Source organism: Trichosurus vulpecula, chromosome 2 (assembly GCF_011100635.1).
Source record: "Trichosurus vulpecula isolate mTriVul1 chromosome 2, mTriVul1.pri, whole genome shotgun sequence".
NCBI classification, from domain to species: domain Eukaryota; kingdom Metazoa; phylum Chordata; class Mammalia; order Diprotodontia; family Phalangeridae; genus Trichosurus; species Trichosurus vulpecula.
In genome coordinates this window covers 387,129,963-387,146,619 of record NC_050574.1, presented here as the reverse complement: position 1 = coordinate 387,146,619, position 16,657 = coordinate 387,129,963, and the positions used below count along the sequence as shown (strand labels likewise).

Here is a 16,657-nt window from a genome sequence, read left to right as displayed (position 1 = left end):
ACATAGCTTCTACAGCATTCTCCAAACTATAAGGGAAGATTCCAGTTTGAAAGTCCATGGTTACCATTCTCAGGAATATGTATTTCTCTCCTAATCAAAGCAATGGGGGAAGGGGAAGGCAGTTGTAGGGAAGGTAAAGATACTTTTCATATTTAGAGAGCTGGCTTCTACAGGTTCAAGGACATTTGGAAATGTGTTTTGAAGTAGAAAAAGGGGGTAGGGTTTACTCTGTATATGCTATTGGGGAATAAAGGCTTCTCTGGTTGGCAGATGAGATTGACAAAAAATTACTAGATACACTGATCATTTTGGGAAGTGGTTTCTGTAAAGTTACTCGAAGTACCCTGTGACCACTATTACATGTGAGTAAAAAGGGGAGCAGAAATATCCCATGTGGGGACAATCAGTATCAGAATTACAACTGTGGTTCAGACTTTCTTGGGGCACCAAAACTGGGTCATCTTGCAATTGATGAACTAAGGGTGGGGTCTTGGAAGAGCATGTTTTTGCAACCATGGGCACTTAAGGCTCACTAAGTTACTTAGGTTGAGGGAACTAGGTGGCACATTAGACAGAATGCTGGACTTTAAGTTAGGAAGATCTAAGTTCAAATTCAGCCTTAGACACTAGCTATTTGTCTGTGGGCAAATCATTTAACCCGTCTGCCTCAGTTTCCTCACCTGTAAAATAGGGAGAACAACAGCACTCACCTCTGAGTTGCTGTGAAGGTCAAATGAGTTGATATATATAAAATGCTTTGCAAACCTTAGAGAGCTATGTAAATATTAGCCACTGAGGCTGTTTAAGCCTAATGAAGGCCAGTTTTCAAAATGGAAGTATTCAAGCTAAACTAGCTTCTACATCTATAATCTGAAAAAGGATTTCCCCGATAACCACTTTCAAAAAATAGCCATTACTACAATTTCCTTTTCAGTTACATTCAGGGAAATAGGGCGCAAGAAGCATTCGCTTGGGATGTCATGAGCTAAATATATGCTGATATGAGGACAAGTCTAGTGTGCCCAATTCTCAGTTCTATTTGGAAATTTCAGTCTTCTTCCTAAAAAAAGCTTTATGGCAACGTGTGTGCACTTTCCCCACCCACCCCTCTAGCTCTCCAATTTCCTCTTCAAGTTTTAAGACTGCTTTCCATCTTTTTCTAACCTTTCAGTTTACATTTTTATGTGTTGTGGTGAACATTAATCTCCCTTAGAAAATTCTCCTACACACAGTCAGGGAGACTGAAGAATCTTTTAATGCTAGTACAGAAAAGTTTTGTATTTCTAAGTGGGAAGGAATTTCTATCAAACCTGTTGTATATAATCTGGGACCCCCTTAGAATACTATTCTCGGTAGCATGCAATGTGGTATAATGCAAGTCCATCCTAGACCCCATCCAAGGAAAGAAGGGAGTATTACTAAAGGTCCCAAAGGGCTTCATTATCTGTAGGCAAGAACTTCAAACTCATCATGTACTATTTCAGGAAACTCACACATACCCTGTACCCTAGGTCACCCTGCGGTATCATAGATTTCTATGCCTTGCAGTGCAGTAACTAATCCTGACTTCAGGGACTCGTAGACCCAGAGCTGGAAGGGATCTCAAAGTATATCTAGTACAACCTCTCTCATTTTATAGTTCAAGAAAATGAGGCCCAGGGAAGTTAAGGTTACATAGGTAGTAAGTGACTGGGGTAGGATTAGAACCCAGGTCCTCTGACTCCATAGCCCATTTTTCTATACTCTGATATCTCCCCTTTCTCAACACTGTTTTTCCAAAACAACTAGGAGGATCTCAAAAAACGTTAGCTTCAGATAAAGCCTATGAAAGAAAATATGGCTCTGATCACAGCTCACTCTGCTGTTATTCACACTGTCTACGTGCATGCGTGTGTGTTTGTGGCATTAGGGCCTATCCATTGCTCTGCAGCTAACACTGATATAGGGCTTTAAGGTTTCAAAGTGCTTTACACGTATCATCTCACTTTATCCACACAACAACCCTGAGAGGTGGGGGCCATTATTTACTCCCATTTTACAGATGAGGAAAATGAGGCAGACAGAGGTTAAGGGGCTTGCCCAGGGTCATACAGCTAGGTAAATATCTGAGGCCACATCTGCACATGAGTCTTCCACATTCCTGTGTACTATGGCACCCCTCTGCTGCCTCTCATCCTGCTTGTTATTCATTCATTTTCACTTATATCTGACTCTTCACAAACCTAGCAAAGATACTGGAGTGCTTTGCCATTTCCTTCTCCATCTCATTTTACAGATGAGGAAACTGAGGCAAACAGGGTTAAATGGCTTGCCCAGGGTCACACAAGCTAGTAAGCGCCTAAGGCCAAATTTCAACTTGATCAGTCTTCCTGACTCCAGGCCCAGGCCTCTATCTACTCTGCCACCTAGCTGCCCTTCATTCTGTTTGCATGCATCCTACTCCCCAGTGTGTCTCAGACAAGGGTTCAACGCGTAGCTGGGGTGTGCTTGTTCTGAAGTTACCCAGGTGCTCTGCCCTCACCCTAGAGCACAGATTCATTAAGCCAACATTCCTGAAAAACTCCTTTGATCTCCCCTCTCTCCATGTGCTTTTGATTAACAAAAATACTTTCTTAATCTAAACTTTGACCCTAAGCCAATGTTCTTTCCTTTACATCCTCCAGGTCATCTCCCCATTCTGTGACGGGAGCATTGAGGCCATTTCTGAATGCTCTGAAATAAAACTGAGAAGAGCAAACACCTGTTTCTCACCCTGCTACTGTAATTCTCTTCCTGGCCTCCATCTTCACATACAGCAGACATTACTAACGAACTGGATCACATAGGATCCTCCTTTCCCTAAATTTGGGAGGTAATTGCTATGCGGTGTGTTCAAATTGTATATTATATCATTATGTATATTATTTGAATGGTTAAAAATTAACTACTGGCATATTAGAGCTAGGGGGAGATTTGAAGCTTTATGAATGACACAAAATCGTATGTCCCAAACTAATTCCATTTGGGCAAAGTAATTATCCCTTCACCACAGGGGCAGCAGTCAGGTACTAGGATAGTACACTCTATCACCGAAGACAAGTAACAACCCTCACCTAACTACAACTCTGTGATTCAACTCCAGGTAGATTTAGAGTTCCAACCTGGGTCTAGCCATTAAGAAGCTGGCCTGGCCGTGACATGATATACAACTTTTGAAAGTTTTTTTTTAAAACTAACTTTACATTAAAAAAAATTTTAATTGATATCTTGGGTTTTTTTTTTTACATCACCAAAAGTTCTCCCAGTATCCCTTCCCATTCTCTCTCTCACAGAGTCATCCTACATAATGGGTTGTTGTCTGTCCTTCATGCTCAAAGAGGACCATGACATCAGGGAGATGATGTCATGACTTACAAGTGAACTGGATTTAAGTGTCAGGGAGCGGTGAGCAAAGTCATCAGCCTCACTCTTTCCTCTGGAGCTATCTGGGTCTAGTGACAAGATGTAGATCAGGACAACTAGAGATGGCCCTGGATGTAGCAGGAGGCCTTGGCCTTTCCCAGATCTCAGTTTGACTAAGACAACACCCATTCAGTAATTAAAGCTAGGTAAAAGTGAGGCAAAGAGTGGCCTCTTTTACCTAGTTTTGGTAGGGGGTGGGAAGAAATCAATCCAGGAAGGGAAGACCCTCTGGGTTTCTGGCCAAAACAGAACAGTTGCTATTTACACTCACTCTGAGATATCAGAATCCAAAGAGTAACCAAGTGACACCTGGGCTGGGCCAATCAAGGACAGCCAGAGTAATTTGGGTTTAAGACATGGTCCATAAAACAAACAAACAAACAAAAAACCTCAATCTATCTTGCTAGATTTCAGTCATCAAAATTTACATTCCTTTGGGCAGAGCACCCGCAGGTAAGGGTATGATTCCCTACGTGGACCAAGGGAGAGGAGGGAGTGAGGGAAGAAAGGAAGGAAGGAAGCTTCTACATAACAAATACTATGTTAGAGGAGAGGAAAAACACCAGCAAAATCAATACACTGATCAATACACTGAACGGTCTGAAAATATGTACAACATACCAAAGCTACAAACCTCCCACCTCTTTGAAGGAGTGGGTAGGAGTGTCTTTTGAAACAGTTGTTATCGCTAGTAGCTCAACTTCAGATTCAAAAGGAAAACACATACCTATTGGTATTCAAGTGGCAATGGCTTGTCGATGAAGTGCTGTTGGCCAAAGTAGTCAGTCGTGAGGAACACTCTTTCTCTCCCTGAGTCTTCTTGATCTCCCTAAATTCCTCCTCATTTTCACACTGTATGAAGATAAGGTTAAAAAGGATCACCTTTTTTAAAAGGCAACAGAAAATAACTCATGATGGCAGACCCCAGTAGAAGAAGCCCCTAAATTACTCTTGTTCATTCATGTTTATTAAGGCGGCCTGTTTGTAACACTCACCCCTACTAGTGTATTTTCACAGTAAACCTTCCACTGAAATAGGATGAGATTCCGTTGTATTAAAACAGCTTATTTAAGAGAAAAACGATAACTCCATCATCAAAGTACTACAGAGAATGTTTTGAAGGATGATGTCTTCTCTGCCAGCATCCTGGGCCAGTATTTAAACCCTCCAAAAGGCAGGCCAATTCTTAATTAAGATAGAAACGTCAATTTAACTTGCTCTGGCATATTTGGGAACTGGAGCAGAGAATGTCAGAACAACTGTGTACCCTCTGGGCTTAGAGCGGTGAGGTCACTGACAATTTGAGAACTTTCTTCTGAAACTCATTACTCCTATGAATTTAAATCAAAGACTAACTGTAGTTAGTGTCCTCAGTCCTTTAAATTCAGTTAACTTATTATGCTGGAATATCCTAGGATCCTTAAGAATCTTAACCCACGGGGCAGCTAGGTGGTGCAGTGAGTAGAGCACCGGCCCTGGAGTCAGGAGGACCTAGAGTTCAAATCTGGCCTCAGACACTTGACACTTGTACTAGCTGTGTGACCTTGGACAAGTCACTTAACCCCAATTGCCCTGCCAAAAAAAAAAAGGCAAAAAAAAAAAAGAATCTTAACCCACCTGGAAATGATGGGTTTGGAGAAATGGAAGATTTCAGGTTTGGTGGGTAGTCCTACAACTGTACTTAAAAGACACTTGTTTCCTTTAGAAGGGTATGGAGTCATTGGAGTACAGTGTAGGTTGTGCTAAACAAAATTCCATTTCTCCATGACATCAGGATTCATAGAGGATTTACTGCAAGCTGCAGGTCAAGTATACATATCACATGAGAAGTGGAATTATCCCACATCCACTGTTTACCAAGGATTGGGCTACTTCATTTAGGACAGAAAGTCTCTAACTTTTTATCTATCTAGCTGTCAACGTATTCCCAATGGCCCCTGTCTTAGTTGTTCCCTGATGCTCGAGCAAAAATATTAGTCTAGGGGGACTTACTCAAAGATCCCTGATTGCCCCCACCTGGCCCAATAGATGTAGCACCGTATGGCTCAGAATCTTTAGGAGCCCGTCTTACTACTCTCCCAATCCCAAACATTTTATAGGGACTCATAATGTGCTCAGTGTCTTATGGCTCCATAATGCCTAGTAAAGGGATCCATGAAAAGTGTTTCCTTCATCTCCGCAGTACTTGATTTTATTGATTATTACATTAGATCATACAAGGAATACTCTATATTAGCCATACATTACATGCAGTCTTATAAATTAACTAAATAAAAAAGGGCAGGGGAAAATGAGTACTTTAAATTAAGAAAAGCGCAGCATATAAACCTGTTTCCTCAAGCATCCACTTCCTCTCTACCCCCAAATGTTTCTGAACTCTCAGTGTCTCCTAGCAGTGGTTACCCAGAGCACTCATCTCACCTCTGGGAAAGTACTGGTGCCATGTGCTTTAGTCTAGGGAGGATAACTGTGACTTGAACTCCTTCCCTAAAAGAATACCTGTATTGGACTTAGGACAGTAAGAGTATTGGCATTTCCCCCCCTAGTTTAGTGGCACTACCAAAACCTGATCCTAAGTTCCAGGGAAATCTTCATGGTGGTAAAATATACCCTGCATCTTATTCTCTGCATGCCTTTTCACTTCAGGGGAATTGGGAACTATTTACCCACCTCCTCCACACTTTGGAGTCAATTTTGCTTCCATCTTCCCCATTTCAATTGAATTCAATAAGTATTTATTTAAGTGTTCCCAGTATCGCTGGTAGAGGTAAGGGAGCTTAGAAAGGGCTCCTCAGAAAAGAGTCCCACATTCATTTATTTTTTCAAAAGTCCCTTTGTCCAATCGTGCCACCCCTGTCACTAAGCCTTCTCTCAAGCAGTTTGAAATGCCTGTCCTCAAAGACATCCTGGGAAGCACGAATAACCTCCCTTACTTTTAGTGCTAAACCACCCTCCTACTCAGAAAGCTTTTCATTCAGTCTTGTCCTCAGTTTGCCCTCAGAAGGTATGGAATTTGAAGATGTGGAGCATGGAGGGAGGAGGAGGATATGAAGGACTCCTGAGAGTTACAACTTTATGGTCCTAAATAGTTAGCTAAAGTTAAAGTCTTTTCAATGCATTGAGGCCTTCGAGGTTCACTGAATACATCTGTATATCCCAGGATTCTAGGAGAGTTATGAGATAATGGACTGGGTCACTTACAGAGGTTGCTGCATCTCCTTCCCTGGAGACTTTCAATGTTTCTGAAAACTGGCCATGAAAATAAACACTGGCCCATGTGTTCAAGGCCTAAAAGAAATTAGTAATGGCCTAATGAATATTAAGGAAGCAGGCCAAAGAAGAGTTAAGTCCCGTCCTGTCTTTTTTATTTTCATTCTGTTTTATTCATGTGGGAATCTGTGTTTGCAGAAGGAAGCTTTGAGCATGTCTACTTTAGGTAAAGGTTTCTGTTCACTTAGCCTATCGATATGAGAGCCAGAATTGGGAAGTAAGAAAAGCTAGGCGAAGTAAATAGTAGGAATTGTAAATGTATGAGAAGGCCAATGGAAATTTAAGGGCCAAAGAAAATATGTGTGGATTTGATGATTACTACATGATTTGGTGGAATTGCATAATAACATTATCCATCATGCCATGAAGAACTATGAGGTCAAATTATTATGGAGTATTTGGTGGGGGGGGGTATTTCAGTAAGCAAATACTTAACACATGGAATCTCATGGGATCCAATCTTACTCTATTGTGAGATGTGTTATAAGGTAGTTTTGATGTTTTTGCAAGTTTGAGACAGATAAGCACTATTTGGAGTGGGGGGTGAGGGAAGGAGTTTTAAAAATAAGTTTTGCTTAGAATTGGGGAGGAAACAAGTTGCTTTCAATGAACTCATCTACAGAAGTCGGTAAGGCATTATTCAATAGATTCTCAATGGGTCATTGGAAGAGCTTGGCTAAAGTTCCTGAAGTAATCACCCAACATTTGAATGATCTATCACATCTCTACTTCTAGGACAGTGAATACATCAATGTTGGGCTAAAAACAGACCGATGGCTGCTACTTCCCCTTTGGCTCAGTGAATCTGAAATGGCAAAGTCAAGCTCTCACAGCAGGAGGATGAATGTTAATTGTAACTCCTTACATTTATGTTGTATTCTTATTGTTGTTAAATCATCTTCACATAGATCTCTTGAGTTTTATCCTCATTTTACAAATGGAGAAATTGAGCGAGATGATGAGAAATGCTTCTCGCAAAACAAAAAGTAACTAAGTATAGTGAACTGCTGTCCGAGAATACAACTAAAACCTAGGATTCCTGATTACCTATCTAGTGCCTTTAATATCCAATTACCTCAGCCTCCAAAACATGTTTGTGAAAGTGCTTTGAAAGCTGTAAGATGCTATAAAAATTTAAGAAGGCTAAATTTGCACTAATAATTAAAATGGTGATAATTTAAAGAGCTTGTCCTGAATTTTGATCACTGTCAAAGGATACTAGGGTCAGTTTTTTACTGGTGTTTCCCATTGTTACCTAAGCTACTCACGTATGGGGCTGATGCCTCCCCTGTGCTCAAAACTTCCAATTCCCATTTCCTATATAGCATAAAGTCCAAATTCCTTTGCCTGGTATTCTGTAGCTTTCACAATTTGACCCTTATCTTAGAGAAATCCTCTGGTCATCCTCAAACAGGTCTGAGTCTTATTGTCACCTGACCTTTCACCTTCTTGCTGCTTTGCCTTTGTTACTGGGGATCCCCACCTCCACCTTTCCTTCCTGGACTGTCCTTCCTTGCATCAAAATGCTACCTATCATCTAAGGCCCAGTTCAAGTCTCCTTTCACCTGTGGATTTTCCCAGATCACTATCCATCCAGAGATGTTCTCTCTATCCCCAGAATACCTGCAGAACTTCTTGGGTCTTGTCCACTCTTCGAGTACTTACCTTCTGCCTGCTACCAGATACTTTTGTGGCTTCTACAGGAAGCCATTTTTCCAATGACCCTAGAAGCTACCAGTAGACAGACTGTATGTACCTATTGAGCCTTACACATCTCTGTGTCCTTCAAAGAGCCTACCTAGCACGGGGTCCTGCACATAGCAGGGGCCCAACCACTATTTACCGAATGAATGTATCTATCACATTGAATTTAAGATGTCTACTGGATGGAGGCATATTAGATCTGCTTAGATGATGTCTGGTAGACATCTTGACAGCAACAAGTCCAAAACAAACTTCATTATCTCTCCCCCAAACCCTATTCCCCTTTCTCCCTTTCCTATTACTTTAGAGTGTAAACACTATCGTCTCAGTCCCTCAGGCTTACAAACCTCCAAGTCTTCCTGGCTTCCTCACTATCTCTTGCTCTCACCCCCCAGCCCCCACCCAATCTTCCGCCAAGGTCTGTCCATTTCATCTTTGCAACATTTCTCCAATATGCCCCGCCCTTCATTCCTCTGACACTGCTACCGCTCTGGTGCCAGCCCTCACTACCTCACACCTGGACTGTTGTAATAGCCCAGTAGAGGATTGCCGTGCCTCAAATGTCTCCCCGCTCCAAACCATCCTACACGAAGCCTCTGATCATGCCACACTACTTCCCCATCCCAACTCCAGTGGCTTCCTGAAGCCTCCAGAAGCAATACTCTGGAATTCAAGACCCTTCCTAACCTGGCCCTGCTACCTTTCCAGTCTTCTTATACCTTACATCCTGACACACAGTGTTTGATTCAGGATACTGGCCTTTATGCCGTTCCATGAACAGAACACTCCATCTCTTGGCTCTGGGCATTTTCTCTGGCTCTCCCCCACATCTGGAATGGTTTCCCTCTTCTCCAAATACTGACCTCCCTGGCTTAAGTCCCAACTAAAATCCCACTTTCTACAGAAAGCCTTCCCCAACCCTTTTTAATTCCAATGCCTTCCCTCCGTTATTTATCCTGTACACAGCTCACTCTCTATATATTTCTCCGCATGGTGTCTCCCATCAGATTGCAAGCTCCTTGACAGCAGGGGCTGTCTTTTGCCCCTTTGTGCAAACTTAGTGCTTAGCACAGTGCCTGGCACCTAGCAAGCGCTTAATAAGTGTTGACTGAACTGACCTGACCACAGATTGACCCAGGGTTCCTCCAACCCTTGCCTCTAGTCCTCAAACAAGCTACAAGCTGACCAGGCCTGGGGAAAGCCACAGGCCTGCCCCGTAAGCCTACCTTACGTTTCCGCTTAGTTTTCGGCAAACCCTTTTCCACGGGCGGCAGATCTGGGGCGTGATTCTGGGGGCCGGGGTCCGTCTCTTTGGGGCCGGGGGCGGCCAGGGCGATGGAGGGCTCCTGGGGGGGCGAGGGCTCGGGGATCCTGGACAAGAGGGCCAGGTCGATTTTGACCCAGAGTGCCTTGACCTCGTCGCTGTCCTTGAGCGGGGAGAGCAGCTCGTTGCGGCCAAAGGGCACCAGGGTGTAGAACTGCTCCTCGAGCTCCTTGGCGGCGTCGCTCGACGTCCTGGCGTTGATGGAGCCCACCGCCTTGTTGGCGGTGCCGTTCCCGGGGCCGCCCTCCCGGAGCCGCTGCTCACCCCCCGCTGAGGCCGCCCCCGCCCCTGCCGCCGCCGGCGCTGCCGAGGGGGCCGGGCCAGCGGCCGGGGGTTTGAGGCCCGGATAGTCCTCCTGCTCCGATTCCGGCTCAGAGTCGGACGAGGACGACGAGGATGAGGACGAGGACGAAGACTCGGTCTCAATGAATTCCTTGGACTTGGGGGCCGTCTTGCTCAGGCCCCGCGTGCGGCGCTTCTCGCAGGCCGCAGCTGCCGCCGCCGCGGCCGAGGTTGCCGAGCACGAGCGCAGCTCTTTGCGGTGGCTCGTCCTGGCGCCCCCGCCGCCGCACGGCCTGGTCTTAGGGGGCTCGGGGGTGGGGCTCTCCACCAGCACCTCGCTGGCCGCCAGCTCCTCGGCCGGCGGCCGGTGGCAGTTGGCGCCCTCGCTAGCTGAGGCCCTCTCCGTGGTCGTGGTCGTGGTCGTGGTCGTCGTCGTTGTCGTCGCCCTCCTCGGGGGCTTCTTGCAGGCCGACCTCCGGGGTGGGGGAGGGGGCGGTGCGCCTGCGCCTTCCGCAGCAACCGGGGTGGGCCCTGCGGGTCCCGAACTCAGAGCGGCGGGGACAGCGGCAGGGACTGCAGGGGGCGCTGTGGGGGCGGCGGCGGCTGTGGGAGGCGCAGGCGCAGTGGTGGGAGGCGACTTCTGCTTCACCCCTTTGGTCCCGGGGGCCTTGTTAGCAGTCCTAGGCCTCTGCTCCTCTTTGCAGGCGCTCTTGATCTCCTTCTCTCGGAGGCCCGTCTGGCAGAGGGTGTTTAACTTCCCGCACTCCTGTACCTCGTCCTTCCCCCGGCTGTAGTACTGGCTGCCCTCTGACCCGTGGCTCTCATTTTGGTTCAGGAGCGGAGGCTTATGGGGATTCACTTTGTTGAGCCATTTATCCAGCTGCCACTTGTTGGAAGAAGCTTGTTCTGGCTAAAAAATCGGAACAAACAAATAAAAAACACACCTCAAAACGTCTTTTATGAAACTTAAGGGGGAGGCCTGGTGGTTTGGGTTTTTTGATGGATTCCTCTGGATGTGTGAAGGAAGACTAAGGAGTAGTGTTTGAAGCAGACAGGGAAGATTTGTCTATCATCCCTCAGCCGGAGGGGGAAGGGAGAAGGGTGATGTCATCCATCCCCACATCCTTGATTGCTCAAATGGACTTGCTGTCCTAAAAAGTGAAATGGCATCCTGCCTCTTCCTCATCTTCTCCAAGCATTGTTAATATGCTCCTTAATGGATATTTTAAAAATATATATTTTTTCATTATAATATAAATTTATTATTTATTATTTTATTTATTTATTTAATATGCTCCTTAATGGGTATTTTTAAAAATATATATTTTTGCATTACAATATAAATTTATTATTTATTATTTATTTATATTATTTATTATTCTCTCACTTCCCTACCCATTGGGAAGGCAAGAAATAGGGTATTCATTATACATATGAAGTCATACAAGATGTTTCTGCTTCATGTATATTTTAATAGTCCTCTTTGAACACCTAGATGGGGGTGGGGAAGGTTGGTAATTTTTTTTTATTTCTCCCTCCCTGTCAGTTTTTTATAATTTAAAGGTTAACTTAGCCCAGAAACTGCCTCTGTTCCAAGGCATTTCCATTCTCAACCCTAATTTTAGGAGTCTGTTGATAAGAGCCTCTTAATGTGCCGTGATGATATCAAGTTGGGGAGAAGTAGATTGTGTGAGGAATAGAAAGATATTTTCTAAAGTGAAATGTATGGCAGTAAAGAATTGGTAACAGGTGAAGAACCAAAGTGCAAGGGCCGCCCCCAAGTACATGTAGCAAAAAAGACTGCTTATTTGGGAAGACAGGGTATAGTCATCTCACAGTAGGAGCATTAACTTTAGGGAAATTACTAGGTTGCTAAGGTTGTATTCAGTATGTTTCAAAAGGGACTGGTACTTGTACTTTGCTCTGTCAGCCTGAAATCCATCTTCAATCCCTTTAAATCCCTATATTGTAGAAAGCAATGAAGGCAGTGGAAGCAGTGACAGAGATTCTCCCTGGGAACATACTGTACTAACTAGGGACATTTAGGTAGGAAATAGTCATTTCTAGTGGGGTTAGTGCCGTCTAACACCCATCATCATCATCACAGAAAATAAGGACATTGACATCTGTTGCTATTCCAGTCAGTCTTTCAGTGACAGGAATGTATCTGAAATATTTTCACTTTTCCAGATTAAAAGAAAATAACTGAAAAGAGAAATGATCAAGTAAATTCTACAAAGATTTGCCCTTTATTAATGTAATAATGATTATGAAGTAAAAAACTACTATAGCACTTTAAGATTTGCAAAGTGCTTTATGAATGTTATTTCATTTGGTTTTCACATCCTGGGAAGGTGATATTATGTTCTATTGGGTACTATTAGATCCCCATTCTGCAGATAAGGCAGCTGATCAGATAGGTTAAGTGCCTTCCTATGGTCACAAGCCTAGGAAGTAACTAAGACTGGATTCAAACTCTTCCTTGACTCCAGACTTAGTGTTCTATCCACTGTACCACCCAGCTGCCTACCAAAGTATATAAAGCAATTGTGGCTAATCAAAATGAATGAAATGCAGCATGCAGTGGTTTGCAAAGCAAATGCCTCTAGAAGCTCCTCAACAAACAGAGGTTAGCGGAAAGCTAATTTAGTAGGACTTAACACTTTTGTGAAATCTAAAACTGGCCTCACCACTTTTTTTCACTTTGGCAAATCACTGGCCATTTTAGTGCATGAAGTTTTCTGCCTTTAAAATAAAAATGCACTAAATGTTGGAGTGTGTAAAGATGTCTTTGAAAGCTTTTTTTAAAAAGTTGGGGACCGCAGGAATTTTTGACAATGCACAGGATTTGCAGCTGCTAGCCCCACTACTTGAATAGTGGCACTTCTTCAATTTCTACTATTTTAAAGTCCATGCTTTTGCTCCCTCATATAATTAGGCAAAAAAAACACATACATACATCTGGGCTGTAGCCAGAACCCTGTCATAAGCAGAAATTCCTCAGAAAACAATAAAACAGTGAATAGAAGGGCGAGATAGAATTTAATCATTTTCTTATAGGGACCACTGACTGATTTAGATTCCTTCATCCTACAGAATACTAACAGAGAAATCTTCCCAATATACCATTTTCATCACACCATTTCCTGCTCAAGAACCTAATGGGATCCCTAAATTGCCTACCAAATACAATTCATATTTCTCAGGCTGGCATTCAAGACCTTCCACCAACTATCCCCCACTATTCTATCTCTCACCGCACTCCAACTTAGCCAGTGTTGGTCCTTTGAGAATGTCAGATATATATTGCAATTGATGGCAATCTTACTTTAGGGTAAAATACCACTCAGCCTCCTTCAATCACCTTGGAACTTATGTAGAAACAATTATTTAGCACCTTATTGTGTCATCTTTTGTTTCTCTATTTCATTTCTATCGAGATTGGAAGCTTTTCAAGGGTAGCACTACATACATATTCCATTCCTTTTGTATCCTCTAAAACCCCTAGCTGACTGCTCAAAACATTTTCGAACTGAATTGATTTGACTTGTATAGTCACTCTGCTAGAGTGCTAAGGGCATTCTCACTAGCCCTGTACCAAGTGTAATCTATTGTTCTAGCCTGGCAGCATTCTACCCTCAGTCTTACTAATCCAAATTCTGTAATCCTTTAAATTACAGCGTAAGTGTAAACTCTTAGATGATGTCTTCCCTTGACTCCACCTCCTCCACAGTGATTCTGTAGCTAACTTTGAGTTTCCTTATTTAAACAACTATTCCTGCACTGCCAAGTATTGTCTTGGTTTTGTTCTCTTGCTATTTATGCCATCTCCCAAATAGATTGTAAGCTCATTAAGGGCAACGCTGCCTACTTGTGTTATAGCTTCTATAGTACCTAATGCTTTTTAGGCAGAGGAAACTTAATGAATGAATCCCTATTACTTTTTATATGATGACTCTCTAGTGAATCCTATGATGACATAGAACTTTGTGTGTGTGCCAGAAAAAAAAAGATGGCATAGGAATGAAAAAAGCATCTTTTTCCGTATTCTAGAGAGCAGTTATATGAGGATGTATAAAATAATGGGAAGGAAGCTAAAAGGTAATTCCAAAATCTGAGTCTTGAAGCAACTAAGGGGATGGGATAACTCACCAGTTATGGAAAAATGGGACGCAGTCACTCTTTCATGTTAGCTCACGGATATAACATCATTATGCTATGGTGGTTTATGTAAAATAAAATGGCTTTCAACAACTCAGGCTATAAATAACTCATAAAAAATGGAGATGAGTCCAGAGGATTTTTTCAAACAGGCAAACTAAAATATCTGCTGGTACCTCAGGGTATGAAATCTCTCCTTCTTGTACTTTGGGATGTTATCAGTGATAGAAATGGCATCCTCAGCAATTCTATTTCAAAGCAGCACAAGAAGATACAACCCTAGGATCTCAGTTTGTTATGGGGATTTGATGGCATCTCTAAAGCATTAACTGGTTTAGGGTTAGGCAAGATGACTTTACAGAGCAGTTTGTTACATAGAAACTACGTTCTATGAGATGTTATGAATGGACAATTGGGCAAATGATACTGTGGTACAGTTTCATGATCTAGAACACCATAGAAATGTATTGTTATTATTATTACTACAGTAGGATCTCGTTAAATACAACTAATGATGCTTTTATTTCCAGTGTCCAGCCCAATGCCTCGAACCTAGTAATTGCCTAATAAATGTTTGGTTGATTGATTGACATTAATTAGGGCAACCCTATCCCCAGAACACCTGTACACCCACCGTAGAACTGATGGTGAAACTATGAAGTAACTAGAGTGATCGTAAAGAGTGATTTTGTGGAAACAAGTTTTATTACTTTACGATCACATCTTTTTTGGTAAAGAAGGGAGATACATACTTAGCATTGTTGGGGAGTACACTGTAGGGTAAAATTAAATTCTTCTCAGATTGATGTTCTCTATATTTTGTAATGGAAAGAGCACTAGATTTGGACGAAGAGCATCAGGGTTTGAATCCCAGTTCTGTCATGGGCTATTTGTGTGACTGGGAAAGTTGGGTAACTTATGTGCATAGCTCTTGGCTTGGGGACTAGACCTATGATTTCATTTGTATGAGGAGCTCCTGGACGAGTGAAATCATTCTGCCAATGCAGATCAACATCTAAACAAATTTAGAGTCTAAAGAGTTGCCTGTAGCAATGAGACTTGCTCAGGGTAATATGGCCAGTCTGTGTCAAAGGCAGGACATGAACTCAGTTCTTTCTGGCTCCAAGACCAGCTCTCTATTAATAAATGCTTGGTTGATTGCCTGAAAACTTATTAAACTTCCTTGGGCTTCAGTTTCTACATCTGCAAAATCAGGCAGCTGGACTAGATGACCTCTAAGGTTCTTTTCAGCCTTGGGTCTATGCACCTAAATTTTGGACATATAAATGAATAAATATACCCACATTTTTTTTCCTTATGGGAAAAACCTGTTTAAATTGATTCCACCTGTACAGGAAGAGTACATTTATTATTTTTTTTGGGGGGGTAGGGTAGTGCGCTAAGAAGAAACATTTATTTTTTGTCAAACCTATACATTATTTCCTAGAAACAAGACTTAAAATGATAGAGTATTATTAATATATCTTATGCTGCTCCTGCATTTTATACTCTCATATTTTTACTCATAGGTGAGCGAATTACTAGGAAAGGTAACTGGCCTCAGGCACCTTTAACTATGCAGGATCTTTTTTTAAGAGACCTGTGATCTAGCTCTTTAGTCAGGAGCTTCTTTGAATCATGCTCTGTTAATTGACCCCACATTGTTGCTGGCGGAAATGTACAAGGGAGCTGAAATCTTTGTAATTACCTCAATGACATTTGGAAAGAACCTACTTTAAAGAGAATTGTAACTGTGATCTTCTTAGCTAAGTTTTCAGTTTAATTTAAGGAGGTTTGAGATTAACATTTTATCAGAAAACTGAAAGATCCTGGACATTATGCATTTTACAAAGGGCCTGATACTCTTTTTACCAGGACATTTCTTACCATTTCTTATCACTAAACTCAGTTTGTTTTTTTTTTCCCTCTAAAATTATGACATAAACATTTCTCTTTTTATATTTGGAGGCCTGTTGTCTCTTCTGTTCCCTGCAAGTGGGCTGTGAAGAACTCTGTTAACTGCCCTTATGTGTTTTTGTTGACTTCAGATTGTACAGAAGTAATAAGAGTATAGCTTCTTTAACATGTAGGGTTTTCTCATTCTTTAGGTAACTGGAGTGGCTCTGAGTGAGGAATTAAAAACAGCTGTGGAGTGATATTACATGCCTTCAAGGCCCCTCTCAAATGCCCTCACCTTTATGAAAGCATCCCTAATTTCCTCAACTGTATCTAATTTCTCCCTCCTTTAGACCCCACATAGAACTTTGTTTATACTTCTTTAAGGGTATGGATAGTGTCATTTATAACATCAGTGTTTGTGTATTTCTCTCCACCTCTCCCCTCCGCCCCCAAAACCTCTGAGGTTATAAGCTACTCAAGGTCAAGGACCATTTTTATCTTTTATCTTCCTAGAGTCATACACTTAGAGCTGGATGGGTTAAAGGTCATCACCCAGAGTCTAGTCTTCTTCTTATA

At 42.5% G+C, this 16,657-nt stretch overlaps 1 protein-coding gene across 1 annotated transcript in view; it reads right to left on the bottom strand.

Moving 5' to 3' along the window:
• The window catches only part of AFF3 (AF4/FMR2 family member 3), a 658,787-nt gene that overhangs the window by 42,999 nt on the left and 599,131 nt on the right, over window positions 1-16,657 (bottom strand). Inside the window, exons 12-14 of the mRNA XM_036747397.1 lie at window positions 10,262-10,931; window positions 9,642-10,231; window positions 4,169-4,293 (exon numbers count right to left, since the gene is read on the bottom strand). Coding sequence (XP_036603292.1) covers window positions 4,169-4,293; window positions 9,642-10,231; window positions 10,262-10,931 — 1,385 coding nt within the window. The remainder of the gene's footprint in view (window positions 1-4,168; window positions 4,294-9,641; window positions 10,232-10,261; window positions 10,932-16,657) is intronic.